Genomic DNA, 23,323 nt, shown 5'->3' with positions numbered 1-23,323 from the left:
TCTCAGCTCACTGCAACCTCTGCCTCCCACGTTCAAACGATTCTCTTGCCTCTTGCCTCAGCCTCCCGTGTAGCTGGGATTACAAGGGCCTGCCACCACGCCTGGCTAATTTTTGTATTTTTAGTAGAGATGGGGTTTTGCCATGTTGGGCATGCCAGTCGTGAACTCCTGACCTCAGGTGATCTGCCCGCCTCGACCTCCCAAAGTGGTGGGATTAGAGGTGTCAGCCACTGCACCCGGCCCTTTGTCTTTTTCATGTAATGAGTTTCCACATAAACTTGTGTTTGAAGAAAGCAGCCTACTAGTTGAAAACTAGTGCTTTAAATTAAGTTAGTGATGGTTAAAACTGAAAATAATGGCCAGGCACGGTGGCTCATGTCTGTAATCCCAGCACTCTGGGAGGCCAAGGCAGGCAGATCACAAGGTCAGGAGATTGAGACCATCCTGACTAACACGGTGAAACCCCATTTCTACTAAAAATACAAAAAAAAATTAGCCGGGCGTGGTGGTGGGTGCCTGTAATCCCAGCTACTCGGGAGGCTAAGGCAGGAGAATGGCGTGAACCCGCGAGGCGGAGCTTGCAGTGAGCCGAGATCGCGCCACTGCACTCCAGCCTGGGCGACAGAGCGAGACTCCGTCTCAAAAAAAAAAAAAAAAAAAACAAAATATTTCATGGTATACATCATAAAGTAAACTATGTTCAACATGCAACCTCAAAGAAAACCAGTGATCTCAAAGAAAACCAGTGATTATAACTAGCTTACCATCTTTCTACTGGTGAAAAGATGGCTGAATATGAGTTGCTAGATATAACGAATAACCCACTTTTAAAGGAGTAACACACTCAACACTAAAATAATAATAAGCAAAAACTAATATTTGATCAGCTCACTATCAAGAACCTATTTACGACAATGATACAGATTAAGAGGTGGAAAATGATTGCCTTTTGGCCTGCTGCCTGTTTTTAAAAGAGTTTTATTGGAATATAATCACACCATTTGTAAGTATATAATCTGTGGCTGCTTTCATGTTACAGTGGCAGATTTGAGTAGTTGCAACAGAGACCTCATAGCCAACAAAACCTAAAATATTTACTATCAGGCCCTTTTCAGATTTTTGCCAACCCCAAAACATGATTTCTTAAGTCCTTGACAGTTACAAAGTTCTCGGCTTCTTTGTGATGCTCACCTGACTGTGAGGCATGGCAGCTGGAAGAATAATGGCACAGGAAACCAAAGTTGAATGGCCAGTTTGAGGACACCTCGGCTGGACATGCCTGAAGGGATATCCAGGAGGATCAGTGGAAGCATGGGGCTGGCAACAGCTCGTGGCCAGAGGCAAACATTTTGGAATGACCATGCTTCACCTAGGTGAACTCTAAACATTACCAATTGAATAGGTGCAATGCCATGGGAAAAGCAAGAACGTGAATATTCAAACCTAGTGGAGAAGGCAAAGTCATCTGAGGTGACTGATTTATATGTGTAGCAACCAGAGAAGTTGGGTGGGACTGTCCAGAATAAGGGTCTTGGATGAAGGGAGAAGCTTTGGAGTAGTTGTTCTCAATGTCCACTGCTGGGGAGCTGGCAAGAGATGAATTAAGGAGTAGCAGTGAAGTCCAAACTGAAATTGGATAGTGTGAACTTTATTAGTGTGTTGAGTCAGTTTCTGAACTTTCTCTAATGCTCAGCCTGAATGAAGAAACAAAGAAGACCAGCACTGCGGAAGATCCAAGGTGGAAGATGCAGGGTGGGAGTTCGTAAGGAGAATGCAGCAAAAGGTTACTGTGTGAGAGAGAACATTTGTACAACTCGGAAGGAATCATCTTTTTTTTTTTTTTTTTTTTTTTTTAAAGTCTAGCCAGTCTAGGTAGAGATGAAAGAATTGAGAAATGTAGAGCAGTTTTAGGACGGGGACTAGAAGAGTGGCTGTTAATGAGTGGGACTGGTGGGCTATAAAAAAGATGTGATAGAGAGAGGAAGGTCCAAATTCTGTGTCTCCCACAGAGATGGAGTAAGGTTCTTGCTTGCTTGGTGTGATGAGGAAGAGAGCAAGAGGGCTTTTCCAAAAGCAAGAGGGCTGGAGACTGTCCACGGAACGATGCACACTTCCCACACAAACACACACATTCCCATGCCCCTTGGCATTTGCCCTTGCATCCACATGCTATAAATATAGAATATTTACTCCAGAGAGAGTGTGGAGGCTGGGACGCTGAGATCATCGTGTTCCTCTTCCCAAATCCTCCTCTCCTCCTCTTGCTTTCCAGAAAATGAAGGCACAGGTTCATTAGGATCCAGGATAGAAACTGGGTACTACTTAGAAATAACAAAAGAGATTAAAGTTAGCACTGAGAGATCTTAACAATATTACTGTTTTCTCTGGACTATTAAAGGAAAACCAATTTTTACATCCCCTTAATGGGGAGATCTTATCTAGAGTCAGGTAAGTGCCACACCCTCTCTCAAACCTTGAATATGTCTGTATTCGCATCAATGTGTGTACAGAATGGAAGGTTATCAGTTCGCCTTTTCTCACCATCATTTAGAAGACAGGGGCTCTAATTTAGTCCTGGCACATCAGCAGCAGCAGGTGTTGTCTAGGTTTCCCATAACACCTAAGGTTAAGAAGTGGCACAGGACGGTAACAGTAGCCTGAGAAGGAAAGACAAAGGAAAAACTGGGTTTTTATCTTCTTTCTTCTTAGGAGTAGGCCACTGTTGCTGCTACCCCTGAAGGCAAAGGCAGACCTCTTGGGAATAACATGGTATCATGCTCCCCTCAGAGACCACAAACCTTCGTCTTCCATTATTCCATGATACTTCTGCTTCTTATTCTGTGGGGGACTTTTTGCACCTGGAGGCAAGAGATCCTTAGAGTTGAAGAGGGTTCAAGATAACAGTGGTGGGCTGCACAGTTCTGTGTCCTTCCTGCTGCTAAGGTCCCTGAAGGCAGAATTCAGAAAGTGTGGGAGCGGATGTCCTGGCCAAGAGCACAGCCACAAGATAATGCAGCTGCTGCATGTCTGCAGCATTTTGGAAGTAAGTTGGGAGTCCAAAGTGAGGAGACAGGCCCTTTCCACAATCGCCAGAAGCAGGACTCAGGAAACTCCCACACTGCTCCGAGGGGAAGAGGTATTGGACCCCTATGCCTCTTCCTCTGCTGCCACCACGTTGCTTGCACCCCCTATTTCTTATCTTATTAATTTTATTTTTTCAGAAGACAGGATCTCGCTATGTTATCCAGGCAAAGTCAGTTCACTGCAACCTCCACCCACCTCAGCCTCCTGAATAGCTGGAGTTACAGTCACGAGCCCCATGCCTGGCTCATTTTTGTAATTTTTGTAGAGAAGAGGTTTCAACATGTTACCTAGGCTGGTCTTGAACTCCTGAGCTCAAGTGATCCACCCACCTCAGCCTCCCAAAGTGCTGAGATTACAGGCATGAGCCACCACGCCCCACCTACATCCCCTATTTCTTGACAGTGTGTGTGTCTGGAGTTTGGAGGATTGCACCTGTTGAGTTTTCTTTGCTATGAGAAAGTAATAATTTGTAAATGTATACACAAATACTATACTATGTAGTCATTTATTCAGTGACTATCTCTTGGTCACTGGGACATGCCAGGTGTTACTTAAAGTATTGGAGAGACACTGGTGAGCTAGACTGACAGTTTTATTTCAGTAGATTAGGCAGACAATAAATGAGGAAAAATAAGATAATTACAGATAAGCAATATTTACTGCAAAGAAAATAAAATAAGGGGATAAGAATGATGGAAGTTGGGGCTGGACGTGGTGGCTCATGCCTGTAATCCCAGCACTTTGGGAGGCCGAGGCGGGCAGATCACCTGAGGTCAGGAGTTCAAGACCAGCCTGGCCAATATCGTGAAATGCCATCTCTACTAAAAATACAAAAATTAGCCAGGCATTGGGATGGGCACCTGTAATCCCAGCTACTCAGTAGGCTGAGGCAGGAGAATCGCTTGAACCTGGGAGGTGGAGGTTGCAGTGAGCCAAGATCATGCCATTGTACTCTAGCCTGGGCAACAAGAGCAAAACTCCATCTCCAAAAAAAAAAAAAAAAAAAGAATGATAGGAGTTGGTTGCCCTGGTTTAGAAAGAGTAGTCTAGGAAGACTTCTTTAAGAAGATGACATTTGAGCAGAAATAATGAAAAGGATCTAAAATTATGAGGTAAGAAGGAAGAATATTCCAGACAAAACAAAGAGTATGACCATGTAGAGTGGGATGTGAATAGGTGGCACCTCTGAAGCACAGGATGGGACAGGCACTTATTACACAGCACCAGTCTTAAATAGAATGAGTCAAGTTCCTTTTGAGTACACTGCTGCCTCTCCTTGTCAATGTCCTCTTTTTTTTTTTTTTTTTTAACTCCCTTCTGCTGCCCAAAAGCACCCCTTTCCCATTCTGTGAATTCATCTGTCCTTCCTGTTCTCAGCTAGTTCTTGACTGACTTATCTGACAGATTTAACCCCAGAGAGGGTCTTGCTATGTTGACAGCCCAGGCTGGTCTCAAACCCCTGGCCTCAAGCAGTCCTGCCTCAGACTCCCGAGGTGCTGGGAAGATGGGCAAGAGCCACAACACCCAGCATTTTTTTTTTTTCGTTGTCAGAACATCATTATTCATTTCTCTTTGTCCTTTGTCCACCCCAAATGTATTAAAAAATAAAGAAGAAATTGTGAGCCCACAAATCATTAGAGCACTATAATTTTCTCCAGGGATTAGGGCTGGGGGACTGTAGCACCACTGCCCCCTAGTTGTGTTTTACTCCAAAGGTTTTTATATTTATACCTTTGCTGATGCATTTCCCTTGGACTTCTTCTGAGTTCCTGGCCCTAGTTCTGAATGTTTCTTTCTCTATCTCATGTTTTTTTGGTTGAGTTCTCTTAGGAAAATAAAGAATGGTTTGAGATTTGACTGTGAAATGATGAGTCTCTTAAATGTGATGGGACTCATCCTGTTGTCCTTCAGGTAAGTCATCTTGTGGGAGAACATGTTTATTTCTGTGTAATTTAGCTGCTTGTGGCCTCAGCTCTCCCAAACAGGGGTTTATTTTTCTCAGTTAACAAGTCCAGAGGTAGGCAGTTGAGGACTAGTGAGGCGACATCATAGTGTCATCGGAGTCCCAGGTTCCTCCTGTCTTTCTGCTCCACTGGCCTCAATATGTGTGGTTTACAGCTTCTTGGTTCCATCCCAGAAAGGAAAAGTAAGGAAAGCAGGCATGTTGGTTTTTACAGGAAAGCAGAACTTTGGCACATATCTTCAGGAGGTTCTGTTACACCTCATTGTCTAGGACTGTGTTACCTGGCCATCCCTGGGAGGCTGGGAGTGGTTTCGGTTGAGCACGTTGCTGCCCTGTACAAGAGTCAGGGTTCTGGCAGTGAGCAAGAAAGAGATGGATGCTACGAAGGCCATTAGCAGTGCCTGCAGGGCTCCTCCATCAGATCTTTTGCTCAGAACTTTTCAGCTCCCTCTTGTAATTTACCCTCAACACCATATGAGCTAGAAAAAGAAATCAGGGTCAGTACTTAAGGGCTGTATAAAATTACTATCTTGAAGGTCTCATAAACCATATTGTTTACCATGATCACTTCCTTAATTTGCAGAATCATTCATCAAACCTTCTCCCAGTAGCAGAGATTTGCTACTGCTACAGATACAGAAAGAAGGTCCAGCAACGAATTATAATAGCCAAAGACTACACAACTCAATTGTTCAGCAATAGATGACTAATTGAATAAACTGTAATATATTCAGCTTTGAAAAAAGAATGAAGAATATCACTATATCCTGCTATGGAATTGTACCCTGGATATATTGTTAAGTGGGGAAAAAAATAAGGTGGAAAAAGTTTGTACTGTATGCTAGCATTTATCTTAAAAGGCTGTGTGTCTTTGTATCTGTCTGTCCCTTCCCTACCAAGGGTAAAACTAAAACAAACTTTGTGTTTTTGTTTTTGTTTTTTTGGGATGGAGTCTTGCTCTGTTACCCAGGCTGGAGTGCAATGACGCAACCTCGGCTCACTGCAACCTCCACCTTCTGAGTTCAAGCAATTCTCCTGCCTCAGCCTCCCAAGTAGTTGGAATTACAGGCACGCGCCACCACGCCCAGCTAATTTTGTATTTTTAGTAGAGACAGGGTTTCACCATGTTGGCCAGGCTGGTCTCGAACTCCTGACCTTGTGATCCACCCACCTCAGCCTCCCAAAGTGCTGGGATTACAGGCGTGACCCATCACACCTGGCCTACAAACTTTGTTTTTAAATGGTTACCTTTAGAGAACAGGATGGAAGTGATGGGGAAAGAAGCTAGTTTTTCCAAATATGCCGTTTTGTGTATTTGACTTTGGAACCATTTTAAGCATTTTACCTCATTATTAAAACAAAATTGATTTGTTAACCTTTTTTAAAAGTTGCAAAAATTATGTAGAATTTCAATGTACACTTCACCCAGCTTCCCTTAATGTTGACATTTTATATAACCGTAGTATAATGATTGAAACCAAGAAAGCAACATTGATATGATACTCTTTAACTAATCTACAGACCTTATTCATATTCATTCCTTCAGTTTCCTAGAAATATTTTTTTTCTGGCCCAGTATCCACGTTCCATTTAGAAGTTGTGACTCCCTAACCTTCTCCAGTGTGTGACAATTCCTTTGTCTTTCCTTATCTTTCATGACCTTGACACTTTTGAAGGGTACTGACCAGTTGTTTTGTGGACTGTTCTCAGTTTGTATTTGCCTGATGTTTTCTTATGGTGAGATTTGAGGTTATGCATTTTAGGCAAGAGTATCATAGAAATCATATTATGTCCTCCTCAGTGCATTATATCAGGGGATGTGTGATATGAATACATCTTATTACTCGTGATGTAACTTTGATTACTTGGTTAACGTGCCATCTGCCAAGTTTCTCCACCATGAAATAACTGTATTTATCTCTAAAAATTAGTATCTTCTGAGTGGATATTTTGAGACTCTGTCCTGTTTTTCATCCTACTTCTGTCCATTAATTTTAGCTTCCATCAATGGTTCTTGCTTCCAGTAAATTATTACCATGGTGTTTAGCTAATGGTAATTTTCTATTCTTATCATTCCTTCTACATTTATTAATAAGAATTCTATTATAACGAAGTTGTCCTTGTCTCCCATTTATTTATATCAGTATTGACTTGTGGATTTTCTTTTATTTTATAATCCATTACTGTATTTATTTTGTTTTCAAGTTGTCCAGATTTGGCCGTTGGTAGCTCCTTTACATTGGCTTCTGTGTTTTTTTTGACGTGCTCCCATCATTTTTTGAGTGCTTCCTTACTTTCTGGCAACATGAGATGTTCAAGTCCATGTTACATTTTTCATACCCCCACGTTGGAATTGACCATTCTCCAACGATCCTTGCTTTCTTTTACTTGAGAAGAGCATTTAGAAACCAAACTCTGGCTACTAGGTATGCCCACTGCTACTGGATTGTTATTGCTTCTAGACCCTCTGTGCACATGGAGCTAGGAAACAGATGTATGCATACTTACACAAGCACTCATACCACACAGCTATATTTATTGTGTATATATTCATCCATAGTGAATTTTCTGATTACAGGATTACAGCATCACAGGATTCATTATAGTCTCCTCCTCTTCCTTATTTGTAACTTCTTTCTCTGGCAGGATGAAGCCTGGACCTTGTTATCATAACACAGTATATTTACTCATTTATTTCATGCTAGTATACATATCAAGTAGTTTTAGAATTGCTAACCCATATTTTGTGAAAAATACATTTACCAGAATATAATGTTGGTCTATAGTGGGTTTTTTGGTCTTTAGTATTACAGTATATATAATCAGAATACTATTTGCCAAAGTTGCTTAGTTTAGTTAGTTTCTTTACCACCTGCTTCAGTGTGGTTAAATTAATAGGGGGAAACATCAATTCCTAAAACTCAAAAGCAAAATGAAACAATTGAATCTAGCTGTGTATCAAGTGAATAGCTTATAACTCACAGAAAAGGATTATTTCAAGGGTCTATATTTAATATGTTTACACATTTTTATTTCTATATAATTTCATTTTGCAACTCCAGTGTACCCTTTACCCAGATTCACCAGCTGTGTTTACATTTTGCCTCATTGACTCTATCATTTTTACCCTTTCTCACTCTCTCCTTTGTGTCTCTGTCCCTTTCTTTCTCTGAGTACATGAATAGACACATACGTCACTTTTTGTCTGAGGTATTTGAGAGTAAGTTGCAGGCATTGTACCCCCTTGTCCTCTAAATACTTTCGGTGTGTATTTCACTAAGTACAAGGACTTTCTCTTGTATATTCACAGTTCATTTCTCAGAATCAAGGAATAAAAATGCTGTTCTCCAATCCACAGTTCATATTCAAGTCTTATCATTTGTTTCAACATATTTTATAGCTGTCATTTCCCCAGTCCAGGATCCAGTCCAGGATCACCCATTACCTTTAGCTGTCATGTCCCTTTAGTCTTCGTTAATCTGAATCAGTTCCTCAGTTTTTCTTTTTATTTTATGACCTTCAAGTTTTTGAAGAGTACTGGCCAGTTTTTTTTGTAGGTTGTCCCTCAGTTTGGATTTGTCTGTATTTCCTCAGGGTTGGATCTAGGTTTAATACTACTACAGAACTGACACAGCCATCTCAATATATCACATCAGAAATAACATGGTGTCCATTTGTCTGATGATGGTAACTTTGATCACTTAGTACAGTGATGTCTGTCAGATTTCTCCACGTATAAAGTTTCTGGTTTTCCCTTTGAAAATAATAAGTAATTTTGGAGAAATAAATTGGAACTATACCTGTTCCTCATCAAAGTATCACCCATTGGTTTTAGCATCCATTGATTATTTTTGGCTGAATCAGTCATCACTATGATGGTTACAAAGTGGTGATTTTCTAACTGTCGCTCTGCACTGGTTAGTTAGCATTCTACTGTAAGGAAGAGTGTTCCCTTTTTCTCCCATTTATTTATTTTCTGTCAATATGAATACATGGATTCTTTTTTTATTTAGTGAGTTATAATCTGTTACTATCTTTATTTTGATGTTCTGTTCGTATAGTTCTAGACTTAGCCAGTGGGAGTCTCTTCGAGCTTTAAGTGTTATTCTCATGTCTCCCTCATTCTTTGAGTACTTTCTTACATCTGACACAGTAATATGTTTCAGGCTTCGTCTGTACTTTCTCTACCACAGCCCTAGCTACAGCCAGCCATTTCTCTAGCACACTGTGGCTCTGTTGTATACAGAATGGTTTTTAGCAATCAAGATTCAGGAGTTAGGCGTGTTCATTGCTACTGCAGTGATGTTTCTTCTAGGCCCTTTCAGTGGACATAGCTGGAATACACACAGAAAGAGAGACTATAAATATGCATATGTGTAAATATATGCATTCATTTGTATATGTGTGTATAGACACAAGTGCATACATAAACATGCATATCCATATCTATTTCTGTACCTTTATGTATATGTATGTGTGTATATAAATACACATGTACACCTAACCATGAGTTAATACTGATACCTCCAATTCATTCTAGCACTACAGAGTTTATTTTAGTTTTCCTCCTTTCCATATTTATAACTTCCTTCTCCAACAGTGAAAGCCCTTACTCCTGCTACCCCCGGTATCTGTACTCATTTGCTGAATCCTAGATTAAACAGAAAGTAGTTTCAGGATTGCTAACCTTGCAACTACAGAAAATAAACCTACTTTCAAGTGTGTATTTAAACACTATACACACTTAGCAGGATATAACCCTAAGTGGCTGGGGAGATAAAAATCGTGCAATTTTTTGGTAATTATGTTTCGAGTGAGTTGTAATGGTATTGGTTTTCTGAAAATGTTATATTATGGGACAAATCAAATGAGTACTGATATTGGTGTGGTTGAAAATTGAGTTTTTCAACATGATTAAAGAAATACAGATGTGAGGTTGATGAAACTAAAATCCTTCAATCATAATTTGAACTAAAATATCAGTATGACCTCATGATGTATTTTGTCTTATATATGCATATGTTTATATACACTCTACACACACAAACACTTCCTATATTTGCCCACTGAGTAGGCACTGGAAACCATGATCATCCCTAGTAGCAGGCACCACCTCTAGGGCATCCAGATCATTGTCTGTAAGTTTTGTACCCATGCCTATGGCTAGACTGTTTCTTAGCCACTTGCCCTGCAGCCTGGTGAGAGAGAGAAAAAATTAGCTGTTCCCGTGCTATGAAGACCTTTGCTCTGGTCTTCCTGGTGGCCCTGCTGTGCACAGAGAGCCCAGGGTCTGTTCTGCTGCCCATGCTTGGTGGCCTCACACATAAGCTCGTGCCCACCAGCTATGTGCTCCTTCCTCAGTGGGGTCTGGGTCTCCCCGGAAGTGACCAGCATTGTTGAGTCTAAGAAAGTGACAGTGGAGAACAAGTTCTGCCTTCCCTCCTGCCCCAAGAACAGCTTGGTAAACCAGGATGTATTGGTTCATTTTCACACTGCTGATAAAGACATACCAGGGACTGGGAAGAAAAAGAAGTTTAATTGGACTTACAGTTCCACATGGATGGGGAGGACTCAGAATCATGGCGGGAGACAAAAGGCTCTGCTTACATGGAAGTGGCAAGAGAAAATGAGGAAGAAGCAAAAGCAGAAAACCCTGATGAGCCCATCAGATCTCATGAGACTCATTAACTATCGTGAGAATTGCATGGAAAAGACCAGCCCCCATGATTCAGTTACCTCCTCCCTGAGTCCCTCCCACAATGTGGGAATTCTGGGAGATTCAATTCAAGTTGATATTTGGATGGGGACACAGCCAAACCATATCACTGTGCCCCTGGCCCCTCCAAATCTCATGTCTTCACATTTCATGCCTTCCCAACAGTCTTCCAAAGTCTTAACTCATTCATCATTAACCCAAAAGTCCACAGTCCAAAGTCTCATCTGAGACAAGGCAAGTCCCTTCCGCCTATGAGCCTGTAAAATCAAAAGCAAGCTAATTACTTTCTAGATATGATTTGGATACAGGTATTGGGTAAATACAGCCATTCCAAATGGGAGAAATTGGCCAAAACAAAGGGGGCCCATGCAAGTCCGAAATCCACTGGAGCAGTGAAATTTTAAGGCTCCAAAATGATCTCCTTTGATGTCAGGTCTCTCATTCAGGTCATGCTGATGCAAGAGGTGGGTTCTTGTGGTCTTGGCAGCTCCACACCTTTGCCTTCGCAGGGTACAGCCTCCCTCCCAGCAGCTTTCATGGGCTGGCGTTGAGTGTGGCTTTTCCAGGCACACAGTGCAAACTGTCAGTGGATCTGCAGTTCTGGGGTCTGGAGGATGGTGCCCCTCTTCTCACAGCTCCACTAGCCATTGACCAAGTAGGGACTCTGTGTGGGGGCTCCGACCCCACATTTCCCTTCTTCACTGCTCTAGCAGAGGTTCTCCATGAGGGCCCTGCCCCTGCAGCAAACTTTTGCCTGGACATCCAGGCGTTTGCATACATCTAAAATTTAGGTGGAGGTTCCCAAACCTCAATTCTTGACTTCTGTGCACCCTCAGGCTCAACACCACATGGAAGCTGCCAAGGTTTGGTGCTTTCACCCTCTGAAGCCACAGCCTGAGCTGTACGTTGGCCCCTTTCAGCCACAGCTGGAACAGCTGGGACAGGGCAACAAGTCCCTAGGCTGCACACAGCACAGGGACCCTAGGCCCAGCCCACAAAACCACTTTTTCCTCCTGGGCCTCTGAGCCTGTGATGGGAGGGGCTGCCATGAAGGTCTCTGATGTGGCCTAAAGACATTTTCCCCATGCTGTTGGGGATTAACATTAGGCTCCTTGTTACTTATGCAAATTTCTGTAGCCAGCTTGAATTTCTCCCCAGAAAATTGATTTTTCTTTTCTATCGCATAGTCAAGCTGCAAATTTTCCAAATTTTTATTCTTTCCTTCCCTTATAAAACTGAATGTTTTTAACAGAACCTACGTCACCCCTTGAATGCTTTGCTGCTTAGAAATTTCTCCCACCAGATACCCTAAATCATCTTTCTCAAGTTCAAAGTTCTGCAAATCTTGAGGGCAGGGGCAAAATGCCACTGGTCTCATTGCTTAAATGTAAAAGTCACGTTTGCTCCATTTCCCAACAAGTTCCTCATCTCCTGAGACCACTTCAGCCTGGACCTTATTGTCCATATCTCTGTCAGCATTTTGGGCAAAGCTATTCAACAAGTCTATAGGAGGTTCCAAGCTTTCCCACATTTTATCTTCTTCTGAACCTTCCAAACTGTTCCAACCTCTGCCTATTACCCAGTTCCAAAGTCGCTTCCACATTTTCAGGTATCTTTTCAGCAACGCCCTGCTTTACTGGTACCAATTTACTGTATTAGTTTGTTTTCATGCTGCTAATAAAGGCATATCCAAAACTGGGAACAAAAAAAGGTTTAATTGGACTTACAGTTCCGTATGGCTGGGGAGGCCTCAGAATCCTGGCAAGAGGCAAAAGGCTGTTCTTACATGGCGCCAAGAGAAAAATGAGGAAGAAGCAAAAGTAGAAATCCCTGATAAACACATCAGATCTCATTAACTATCACTAGAATAGCACTGGAAAGACTGGCCCCTGTGATTCAGTTACCTCCCTGCTGGCTCCCTCCCACAACACATGGGAATTCTGGGAGTTAAATTCAAGTTGAGATTTGGATGGTGACACAGCCAAATCGTATCACAGAAGTATGCAAATTTGGGGCACCAAGATGAACTTCAAGCTTTCTTATTGCAAGGAGGACCTCTTTAACACAGTGGGCCGAGTGGCAGGAGGTGCCTGGGACCCACCCTCCTTTAGCCTTGCTTTAATGGCCATTTCCTGTACCCCCGCCCCAGTGGCCTCTCTTCTGTCCCAGTACTTAACTGGGCTTCTTAGTCTTTGGGCCACTTTAGTACTGAGTTATAGGAATTCTTGCGTCATTTTCAGCCATGAGGTTAGGGGAAGAATGTCGGCAGGGCCTGGGTGGAGGCTTCCATATCCAGGGATTCTGGCACTGGGTGAGTCCCTTATGGGCAAACATAGAATTCCTGCTTAGACTTACCCCTTTCTCTGGGCCCAGTAACTTCAAATCCAACTCAAACAGCCTGGCCTCAGACACAGGGGACCCCTTGCTTGCAATTCTGGACTCTAGGATCAAGATCATGGGGCAGGAGCAGAAGTCCAAGGCTCCAGACTTGCTCTGCCACTAACTCACAGAGGAGCAAGGGCCACATTTCTTACTGCTCTGGGCAAAGATAAGAAGGACCCGCGGTGTCCAGTGATAACTGCAGGGCTCACTCACATGGCATGGCCACCTCTTCCTCTCAGTGTCAGTAATCACCCCTCTGCTTGCTTACTCAGGGAGAAAAAACATTCCTGCTAAAAGAGACTAGAACGCCTGGAAACAAAATGGCTGAAGCCAGGTCTGGACAGGAAATGTATAAGAGGAGTGTGGAATATGTTGAAAGCAAGGGAACTATCGAAAGACTACCAGTCTTTGATATAACATACAAACATAAATGTACACATATCCATACCTATTTCTATATCTGTGTGTGTATGTGTATGTATGTGTGTGTATATATACATATACACCTAACCGTGAGTTCATACTGATATCTTCAGTCCATTCAAATACCGCAGAGTTGATTCTCATCCTTCCTTTTTTCCACATTTGCTAGGTCATGTTGAAGGAACTCAGGAGCCGACTTAGAGAGGCTCCCATGAGCCAAATGTGAACAGCAATAAGAATAATAACTGCAGTGCAGTAAAACATGGCAGATATATTTAAATGCATGCCTTCATTGTATCCCATAAAGAAGTAATAAAAAATTTTTCATTGGTCACTTTTTGGGATGTTATTTTGAAAACTGATTAAATAAAGAGAAAGAATCAAATATTTAGCTTGTCCCTCCTATATGAACTGTACATTAGGGTAGCCCCTGATGAATTAACAGATCTAGGTAATGATCATCAATTCAAAAGAAAGACGACCAGATACCATCTGCCTCTTGGTGGACATTCAGATGCTCAAATCTTAAGCTGATCAAGTTCCAAGGTAGAACTCCTAGTTTAGAGAAAATACAGGGAATAAAGGTATCTGTTCAGTGACACAGCAGAAATGCAGTTGTTTTTAAGTGTGGCAATGATAATAATATATATTTTACAAGAGTTTGTATCTTTAGAAATGTGTATTGAAATATGTAAGGATGAAACAGTATGATGCTTAGGATTTACTTCCTAACAATCTGGGAGGGTGGAGTGTGGTAAAAATAAACAAGATTGTCCGTAAGAGATTATTATACTTTCCTATATTTTGATCTATGTTTGAAAATTTCAGTAGCAAAATTTTAAAAATAAATTTTCAGTGCTACCAGCTCTGAAGCGTATCTTCCAAGAGAACAGGACAGCATCCTGGGAATGTGTGCCACTCACAAGGTGCCTTGCACAGACCACAGCGGGGTGGGAGCACAGGATGGGACACCATGTCCTTCTCATTGCTTTATCCCTGGCACACAGTAGTCAGTACACAATGGGAGAAGAAATGAGTGGCCACGGAGGTGGCAGCCAACCTTTGGGTATAAATTCTGTTCTGAAATCAGTCCCGTTACTTGTAACCGAGAGCTGGCTACTCACACCACGTGACATTTAAGCACTCCCCTATTCCCAGGGTTGCTGCTGTTTATATATATGGTGACGTGATGCGTATGACCCTTCTTCCCAGGCTCAGGCCCGATGTCACCGCATAGGCCAGAGCAAAGCTGTGAAGGTGTATCGCCTCATCACTCGAAATTCCTACGAGCGCGAGATGTTTGACAAGGCCAGCCTAAAGCTGGGGCTGGACAAGGCTGTTCTTCAGGACATCAACCGAAAGGGCGGCACCAATGGGGTGAGTGTGATGGGCCTGCTCTGGAGTCTTAAGGAGCATTGGTCGCACAGCGCAGGCAGGCTTCTTTTCTTACAGCTGTTTAAGGTTCACTTTCGCTGCATTGAGCCAGCCCTCACATCATTATTGGGTAATTCCCTGCAACAGGGCATCATTCAGTGTCAGGTGTCTGTGTTTTCTGGGTGGTTAAAAGAAATCCGTAGAAGCAGTTATGAGGTAGGATTGCCCAGCTTGGTGTAACATTTCAGTAAACAGAGTTTTTAACCATGCCCATTAGAAGCCAGTAGATCTTAACATTGTATTTGTTACTATGCCTTATCTCATACCTCAGACTTTGAGCTTTGAGAGTGTACTGGGACCAATTTTATCTATGTCCCCTCGGCCCCTAACAGTGCTCGGCATATTAAAAACATAAAGTGCTGGATGGTCAGTAAATGAATGAATAAATTAGCAGCTTAAAATAAGGCAGTTAAAATATTTTTCCCCCTTTAGGGGCATAAGAATTACAGCTAAGATTCTTAAATTGTCTTAAAGTTTCTTAAAGTATAGGCAAACAAAGCAGAATATCTCCTTAATCTCTGGGCTCAGGGCATCAAAGATTGGATGCTTAAACCTTCTAAATGAGTTGTCTTTAGTCCAGATGTTCCATATCCTCTTAGCTATGCATATGTTGCTAACTATAATACTTCAAGTTAGTCATGCAGAGAGTCATGGAATTCCCTCTTGTGATTGATATAAAGAGAACCAGATCCTTAATTAGAACCAGAAAAGGGTGTTTGGAACCCCATTTCCTGTTTTTTTTGAGAGGATCACATTTGTCATGGGATCATTTTTTTTTTAGTTGAGAAATGACATCATTTACAATGCTAATATACATATTTATTTAATAATGAATAAATCATTGTTCTTCTGCTTGTTTGGTGCATCTGGAGGTTTTTAAAGATACAAGCTCTAACTAAAATATAAAGATGTCAAAAATACCATCTTCAGTGATGCATAGTTGTAGTGGCTTGTGACATTTGATAATAACCAACATCCTGAAGAATGTTAGGGACGTTGGATCATGTGCTGAGCTTTATTTCAGAGCTACCTATAGAGGACTGTCTGCCTGCCCTCCCCAGAGTATCGCATCTGGGTTTTCACTAGCTGAAGTTTGTTGCCCATGTCCTTTGTTCTTCTAACATGCAGTTCGTGGAGGAACTATGCACTGAATCACAAAAACCAGATTTGAGGCTGTTTTTCTCCTATACATTTTCCACTTTGTGAGTAGTCTTTGGTGACCTGTCCAGGTACAGCAGCTCTCAAAAATGGAGGTAGAGGACCTACTCCGGAAAGGTGCTTATGGAGCCTTAATGGATGAAGAAGATGAAGGCTCCAAGTTCTGTGAAGAAGACATAGACCAGATTCTGCAGAGGAGAACGCACACCATCACCATCCAGTCTGAGGGGAAAGGGTCCACTTTTGCCAAGGTACAAGGCCTTGTCTCCAGAGCTGTTGGGGCTGGGAGAGAAAAAAAAATGTTTATTCTCTGAAACCCATTAGCAGGGCTTCTGTTTCTCTGAATGCAAATCCTAGAAATTGGCTGCACATTTAGTCTGCATGACTATCTAAAGATGTAGATCGTTAGAGGAAGGAAGTCTGAATAGGGAGTCAGGGACTATACAAAGAAAATACCACTCCTCACCTTTGAGAGCTGATCTTTAACAGACAGAATAAACACTCCTATTCTCAGCTGGCTCTGTTTGCAAGGACTGCTCTGAAACCTTCCAGTGGACATCTTGATTCCCTTGTAGAGCACTTCTTGATCTCTGATAGAGAGTGGAAGCTCCAGTGAACACTCCATTCCCCAAACTCAAGCAATTAGTTTGTTTGTTTCATGGGAAAGAGATTTTACGTAAAATTCCCAGCTTCTAGTCTGGGTGCCTCTTTTCTCTGCTGTTTAGGCCACTGGATTTAAAACTTAGCAGATCACTCTCAGGTTTCCCTAGCCACAACCACTGCTGATTCCTGTGTGAGCTTTGTGACCTGTTTGATTAAATCTCCTGTTTGGTGACACCTGGAAGTTTTTTAGTGGGACATTCAGTGTTTTATAAGGAGGATATGGGTGAACCATCCCTTGTCTGTATGCCTCATACTGCCAAGCCTAGTACCTTTTCCATAGCAGACATTTGGTAACTGTTGCACTGAAAGAAAAATCTAGAAAAGTTTTAAGCATTAACTCTTTCATAGGAAACTAGACACCAAGTGGCACATTGCCATTGTCTTCCGGGGTTTGCCTTCCTGCTTCCAAGCTTAAGCTCCAAAAAAAAAATGATCCCTTCAGTTGAAATTATAATTTCCTCACCCAATTTTTAAAATAAAAGGTAAAAAAAGAACAGCCTTGAGATTTTCAATTCATTTTGGAAGCTCTGTTAAGGGTTTGATTTTGAATGCAAATAGGTAATATACTTAGGTTTCTCTTAAGTAACATTGGTGTTTTATTAGTTTGTGCTGTGTTCAAGCACAGTTTATTAATTCTTGTCTTCTTCACAGGCTAGCTTTGTGGCTTCAGGAAACAGAACAGATATTTCCTTAGATGATCCTAACTTTTGGCAGAAATGGGCTAAAATAGCTGAACTAGATACTGAAGCAAAGAATGAAAAGGTACAGCAAAATAATATTTTATTCCATGGAACATTCACTAATGTCATACATGACAATAAATTCCTACACAGCTCAAGTCATTATTTACTCTTGAGTCTTGGTTCTTAAATGATATTTGTACCATGCTTAAAATATGCCTGGCACATAGACATCACTCAATAAATCTTAACTGTTGTCATTTTTAAATGGCCATTCAGTCTGTTGGGCACCTGGGAAATTAGATGAAGGCAATTAGAACTGAAACTGGGGCACACAGGTCAAGTTCAGGCCTCTGTCTCAAACCAACATTTTATCCCTGGCATGTGACTGTTTTATTTCTATTTCAACACTTCCTGTGAGAGAAACTTCACACATAATAGAGGGAAAAAGCATGACAAAAGTTTGTTGGCTTTACCTCCATTCTTTCAGTGTCTCTTGTTTTCTTAATTCTGAACATGAGAAAGAGAACAGACTTGAGAGTGAAACCAGAGGATGCCTTCTACTAATCCCCACTGAGATTAGTAGAAGAGGAGGTGGTCAGGCTCACACTGTGGGGTTACGAGGTAACATTTGTGGGTATAACTGGCACCAGTGCCCAGCCCACTGTGAGGCACCCCTTAAATGCTGATTTCCCTTCCTTCATCTCTGACCCTGTCACCTCACTTCAGAATGAGTGTCTTCTCAGGTGAGTATTGAACTCTCATGGTTCCACAAAGCCGGGAGACAGTTCCTGCTTGTAGCTAGCTAATTCAGTAACCAGCATCCAGCCGGAACCACCACAGGTTGCTTAATCTACCTTCTTTTCTCCTATAAATAGAAATGCTCATTTTCCTCTTTTAAGAAGATCCTGCAGTCCCCTTTAGTAACCTGTTCTAAGTGTTTCACGGTGTTGCAATCAAGAAGCTACTGTGTATGCAGGACATTGGGTCCAAGCAGGGGAAGAAAGCTCTGTGGCCCTGTAGCCAGGCAGAAGCAGTTGGAGGCTTCTGTGTTGGGAGGCATAGTGATCAAAGCAGGGATAACACGACATTTGTTATCTGGGCTGTGTGGAGGAGTAGTCAGGAGGTTGGCCTGACTTGGGGAAGAGGTATGGGGGAAGGAGTAGGAGCAGGAAGCAGTGGAGACTAGAGAAGACACATAGCCAGGGAAGCCATCAGAATGACCGAGGCTCCTGAGCTGGAGATGGTATTTTCAGTGAAAGGCAAAAGGTTAGTGGATAGAACCAGTCGAAGGCAGATAAATAAAGCAGGAATATGCGTTTGTGTTCAGAAAGTTGCTGAGCAGATGGAATTCTCTAGCTTGTCTTGTCTCCAGAGTGCAGACTGCTCTCTGCATGCTGGGCAGAACAGCTGGGTCTTCACTACTCCAGTCTTTCTTGGCAAGAGCCGACACCACTTTGGTCACTGGGGGGGGCCTTGCCTGCCCACACCCCCGGTAGAAAGACTGCAGAAACAACAGATGGTGACAAGCAGCACTGGGGGCCAGGGAGCACGTCAACTTGAGCAAGTCCCAGAGAATCTTCTCTGCTTGTCCTGTGGTCATGGAGACTGCAGGTGTGCTAGGAAGAGCCCTTCGTGCTGGGGGATGAGACAGGGGCATGGTTCTATCCCAAATGTGTCCTGAGGATACACTTATGCTTTGTGAAAGGAGTAGAGAAAAGAGGACTTTCTTCCCAGTAGTCCTCTCCATTTCTAGGAAAGCTTAGTGATCGACCGACCTCGCGTGAGAAAGCAGACCAAACACTACAACTCGTTTGAGGAAGACGAGCTCATGGAGTTTTCAGAGTTAGACAGCGACTCAGACGAAAGGCCCACAAGATCCAGGCGCCTCAATGACAAAGCCAGGCGCTACCTCCGAGCGGAGTGCTTCCGGGTAGAGAAGAACCTGCTCATCTTTGGGTGGGTATTGGCTCTGCTTGGTTTTGTTGTTATTGTTGTTTGTTCCTCTCTGTTTTTCAGTCCCTGAGATTTGTCTAGGATGTCTCTCCAGTCACCTTTGGAATTATAGGGCAAAGGGGGATCTGTTGGAGCAAGAGAGAACTGTGCCTTCTGCCCAGCATCCCTCTCAGTCACTGTATGCTCCGCAACCACAATGCAGACATGCCATGATTTTCTCATATGCCTGTCACAACAAATCTCTGGTCCTAATTTGCTGTCTGGTACTGATTTCCTGCTTCCCCCCATCCCCCAAGGATATATAAGGAGTCCACACAACAGATGTTATAGTCAAGGCATGATTCGTGCGGGGCTTTGGCTCTGGTAGAAATCAAAGTTTCAGCTTCCATGAGCTATCATTGCTTTTGAATAGTGCTGCTGGACTCTTTTTAATTCCAAATTTATTCCCTGCTCCCAGTATTTTGGTCCCCCCCTTTTTAACATGGTAGTGGCCATATGAAGCTCTCAGTGTCCAACGTCCAGGTCACTTTAGTGATATTTGGTGTGCTACAGTCAGGTGGTCCTCAAAGGCCTTTTGGGACAAAGCCCTTGGAATGATTAACAGACCTACAGAGAACAAAAAGCATGTATGGCTCTTGTTTCTCCTGTGGGGAGGCTGCATGCATGGCCTGGCCCATCCTCCCTCCAACACCTGTCTGTATGTCCACTGTCAGCTGGGGCCGGTGGAAGGACATCCTGACTCATGGCCGATTCAAGTGGCATCTGAACGAGAAGGACATGGAGATGATTTGCCGTGCCCTCCTGGTGTACTGTGTCAAGCATTATAAGGGGGACGAGAAGATCAAGAGTTTCATTTGGGAACTGATCACACCTACCAAAGATGGGCAAGCCCAGACCCTCCAGAACCACTCAGGTGAGAGGTGGCAGGGCCATGCCTAAGAAGCACGATTCCCATGCACTTCGTTCCCTCTTCGTCTGCGGGGCCATACTGCTGTGCTTTGGGGGACTTCTCTTTCTCAGATGTTTTTCATAATGTTACCAGTGGGAAAAGATGTTGCTTTCATTTCTGCCTCAGAATCTCCCAGTGTTACCTGTGATATTTTGTTGAAGTACAACTGGGCCCTCTTAAAGTTTCCCACATCCGGTCCTGCCCACTAACCTGAGTCTCACACAAGTTCCCCCTCTGAATTAGGGATGCACACCCAGTGCTCTGTGACTTGCCTTTTGCATTTCACCATCCTGTCCCTGTCCCACCTCTGTCTGTGCCTTTTCTTGTGCCACACTCCTTCCCCGTCCTTGGCTAAGGCTCCCCTTGAAGTTTCAGGTCAAATGTTCCTTTTTTCCCAGCCAGGTTATAAGTTCCCAAAGGGCACAGGTTATGTTACACCTTTCTTAATCCTCACAGGGTACTTGGGAAATCTTACTGACAGACTAAATGGTCCTGGAGTTTATTTATTTACTAAGGAGGAGACCAAGTGCATGGCCTTCCTACCACCACCACCTGTGGGCTAAGGAGTAGGGTCTGTCATCCAGACCACAGCCCAACTCTGTTCTAACAAACCCCAGTCCAGCTCTTCTAAAACCCGTGTGTAACCCCCCCTTGGCTATCCACTTGCCCTATGCTGTGTTTCTGTTTCAGGCTTGTCTGCCCCAGTCCCCAGAGGGAGGAAGGGGAAGAAGACGAAGAACCAGCTGCTAATCCCAGAGCTAAAGGATGCAGATTGGCTAGCCACCTGCAACCCCGAGGTGGTCTTGCATGATGATGGCTATAAGAAACACCTCAAACAGCACTGCAACAAGTGAGTGTCCCTCCTCCCCATACCCTGGTAGCAGCCCGACTCAGACTGCTTCGATTCCTGGGAACCCCACAGGGAGACCACTTCATGCTCTTGTACTACTTCCATGCAAGGTCTAGAAAGACAGGATGTGTTATCTGTGGTCTAAGCTGGGTCAGAATTCATGTTACAGCTCCTATAACTCCTTTAACAGTACCTCTGCTCTCCCACAGAACCTGGCCCCTCTGCCATTGCATTGTATATACCCCTGAGGATTTTTCTATTTTGACTCTCAAAAACCAGTCAGGTCATCCTCTGCCCCTGAGGTCACATTAACAAGGGCAGAACATTGCGGCCTTGGTTGCTGCCACTCTCAGCCTCCTCTTCCAGTTTGCTGTTGCCGTTCATGGCCTTCAGTTATTTGATAGACATGCATTTGAGATAGTATGCTTTGTATCTGTAGGCTAACAGCTGGGGTTGGGTGGGATGGAGACAGCAAAAAAAAAAAAACAGTGATTGAAAAATGAAACTTTGTTCATATGTAGTTTAGTCTTGGGGACTTAGGCATTCAGCAGCAAAACAATGGCAAGTTTGCATGTAGATATTTGCACCACTGTGCAATGTATCTGACCCTTGGAAACGATCTAATTCATGTCAAGGTCACGCAAGAGTTATCTTCCCAGCATTCCTGGTAGGCAGTGTGAGGGCCTCCGGTTACACACCTCTGGTAATCAAGAGTTTATTACCTTATAGGTTAAGAGCTCTTGCTTGGGTTTTCCCGTCTCCCTATAACATCCTCTTAATGATTTTGTAGTTGTTGGGTTGTGGGGTGTTTTTTGGTTTTTTTTTTCTTTTACAGATAAAGTATAATCCTTTCCCTTGGTCACCTCAAATATTTGAAGATAAGTCTCATGCCCAATACTGTAATAAAAACTATTGTACACAAAAGTACGAGCTCTTCAGAAACAGCAGTAAGCACTCAAAGTGTTGTTATTATTAGTACTATATTATTTTAGCCATGAAATTGTCATCAAAAGAACCTTTAAAAAGTTAAAAAGCGCTGTTTCAAATCTAAGCTAAAAGCAGACAGGATAATGGTTATCCACTGGGGATGGGATAGTAACTGGAAGGGAATACCAAGGGGACTTAAGGGAAAATATTCTGCTTCCTGATCTGGTTGCCGAATACACACATATGTTTTGTTTGTAGTAATTCATTAAGCTATACATTTTTGCAGTGTGCACGTTATAGAAGTATATTTAACATCAGTAAAATACTTCTAAAAAGAAAAAAGGATATGTCGCCACCCAAAATATTAATGGATTGTTTTCTTTGGCTAAACCAACGGTGTTAAAAACCTGCGGCAGCTGTGTGTCCCTTTGAGTTCAGACACCAGCTTGGAGGAGGGGGCTGGCTATGAGGAATTGTCCATCCATCCTCTGAATTGATTTCCCTTCCATTTGGAGGAGAATTGAACACTACTGGCTTTAAATTCTGTTCTTTCATGCTGCAGATATTGTCAGACATCAACACATTTGTTTCTCTTCATAGAAATGGAAACAGCTCTCCCTATCTTAGGGAGACAGACATTTTCAGGAAAGCTCTACTCTAATTGAGCTAAGTCTCAGCAGGCAGGACTCTGACATTCTGTTCCAGTTTTTACTAAGGAGGCTGTCAGCTACGACCATCTACAAATTAAGGATTGGCAGTGGTTATAAATTCTTAAAAGTTCTTATTCTCTGGGCTTTAAAAATAAATAAGTGAACAAACAAACAGGTTGGGCGCTGTGGCTCACACCTATAATCCCAGCACTTTGGGGGGCCGAGGTGGGCGAATCACCTGAGGTCAGGAGTTGAAGACCAGCCTGGCCAACATGGTGAAACCCCGTCTGTACTAAAAATATAAAAAGTTATCCAGGTATGGTGGCGGGCATCTATAATCCCAGCTACTCAGGAGGCTGAGGCAGGAGAACCGCTTGAATCTAGGAGGGGGAGGTTGCAGTGAGCCAAGATCGCGCCATTGCACTCCAGCCTGGGCGACAAGAGCAAAACTCCATCTCAAAAAAAAAAAAAAAAAAAATTATCTCAGA

At 42.9% G+C, this 23,323-nt stretch overlaps 1 protein-coding gene across 3 annotated transcripts in view; it reads left to right on the top strand.

The window, feature by feature from the left end:
- Nucleotides 1-23,323, top strand: part of CHD6 (chromodomain helicase DNA binding protein 6) — a 220,455-nt gene that overhangs the window by 147,021 nt on the left and 50,111 nt on the right. For all 3 annotated transcript variants that reach the window (XM_054467364.2, XM_054467366.2, XM_063659588.1), the window contains 6 exons: nt 14,781-14,945; nt 16,232-16,411; nt 17,475-17,585; nt 19,260-19,462; nt 20,173-20,372; nt 21,099-21,258. In XM_054467364.2, the coding sequence (XP_054323339.1) occupies nt 14,781-14,945; nt 16,232-16,411; nt 17,475-17,585; nt 19,260-19,462; nt 20,173-20,372; nt 21,099-21,258 (1,019 nt within the window). The remainder of the gene's footprint in view (nt 1-14,780; nt 14,946-16,231; nt 16,412-17,474; nt 17,586-19,259; nt 19,463-20,172; nt 20,373-21,098; nt 21,259-23,323) is intronic.

This window comes from Pongo pygmaeus, chromosome 21 (genome assembly GCF_028885625.2).
Source record: "Pongo pygmaeus isolate AG05252 chromosome 21, NHGRI_mPonPyg2-v2.0_pri, whole genome shotgun sequence".
Classification (NCBI taxonomy): domain Eukaryota; kingdom Metazoa; phylum Chordata; class Mammalia; order Primates; family Hominidae; genus Pongo; species Pongo pygmaeus.
This window is presented reverse-complemented; position numbering and strand designations above follow the sequence as displayed.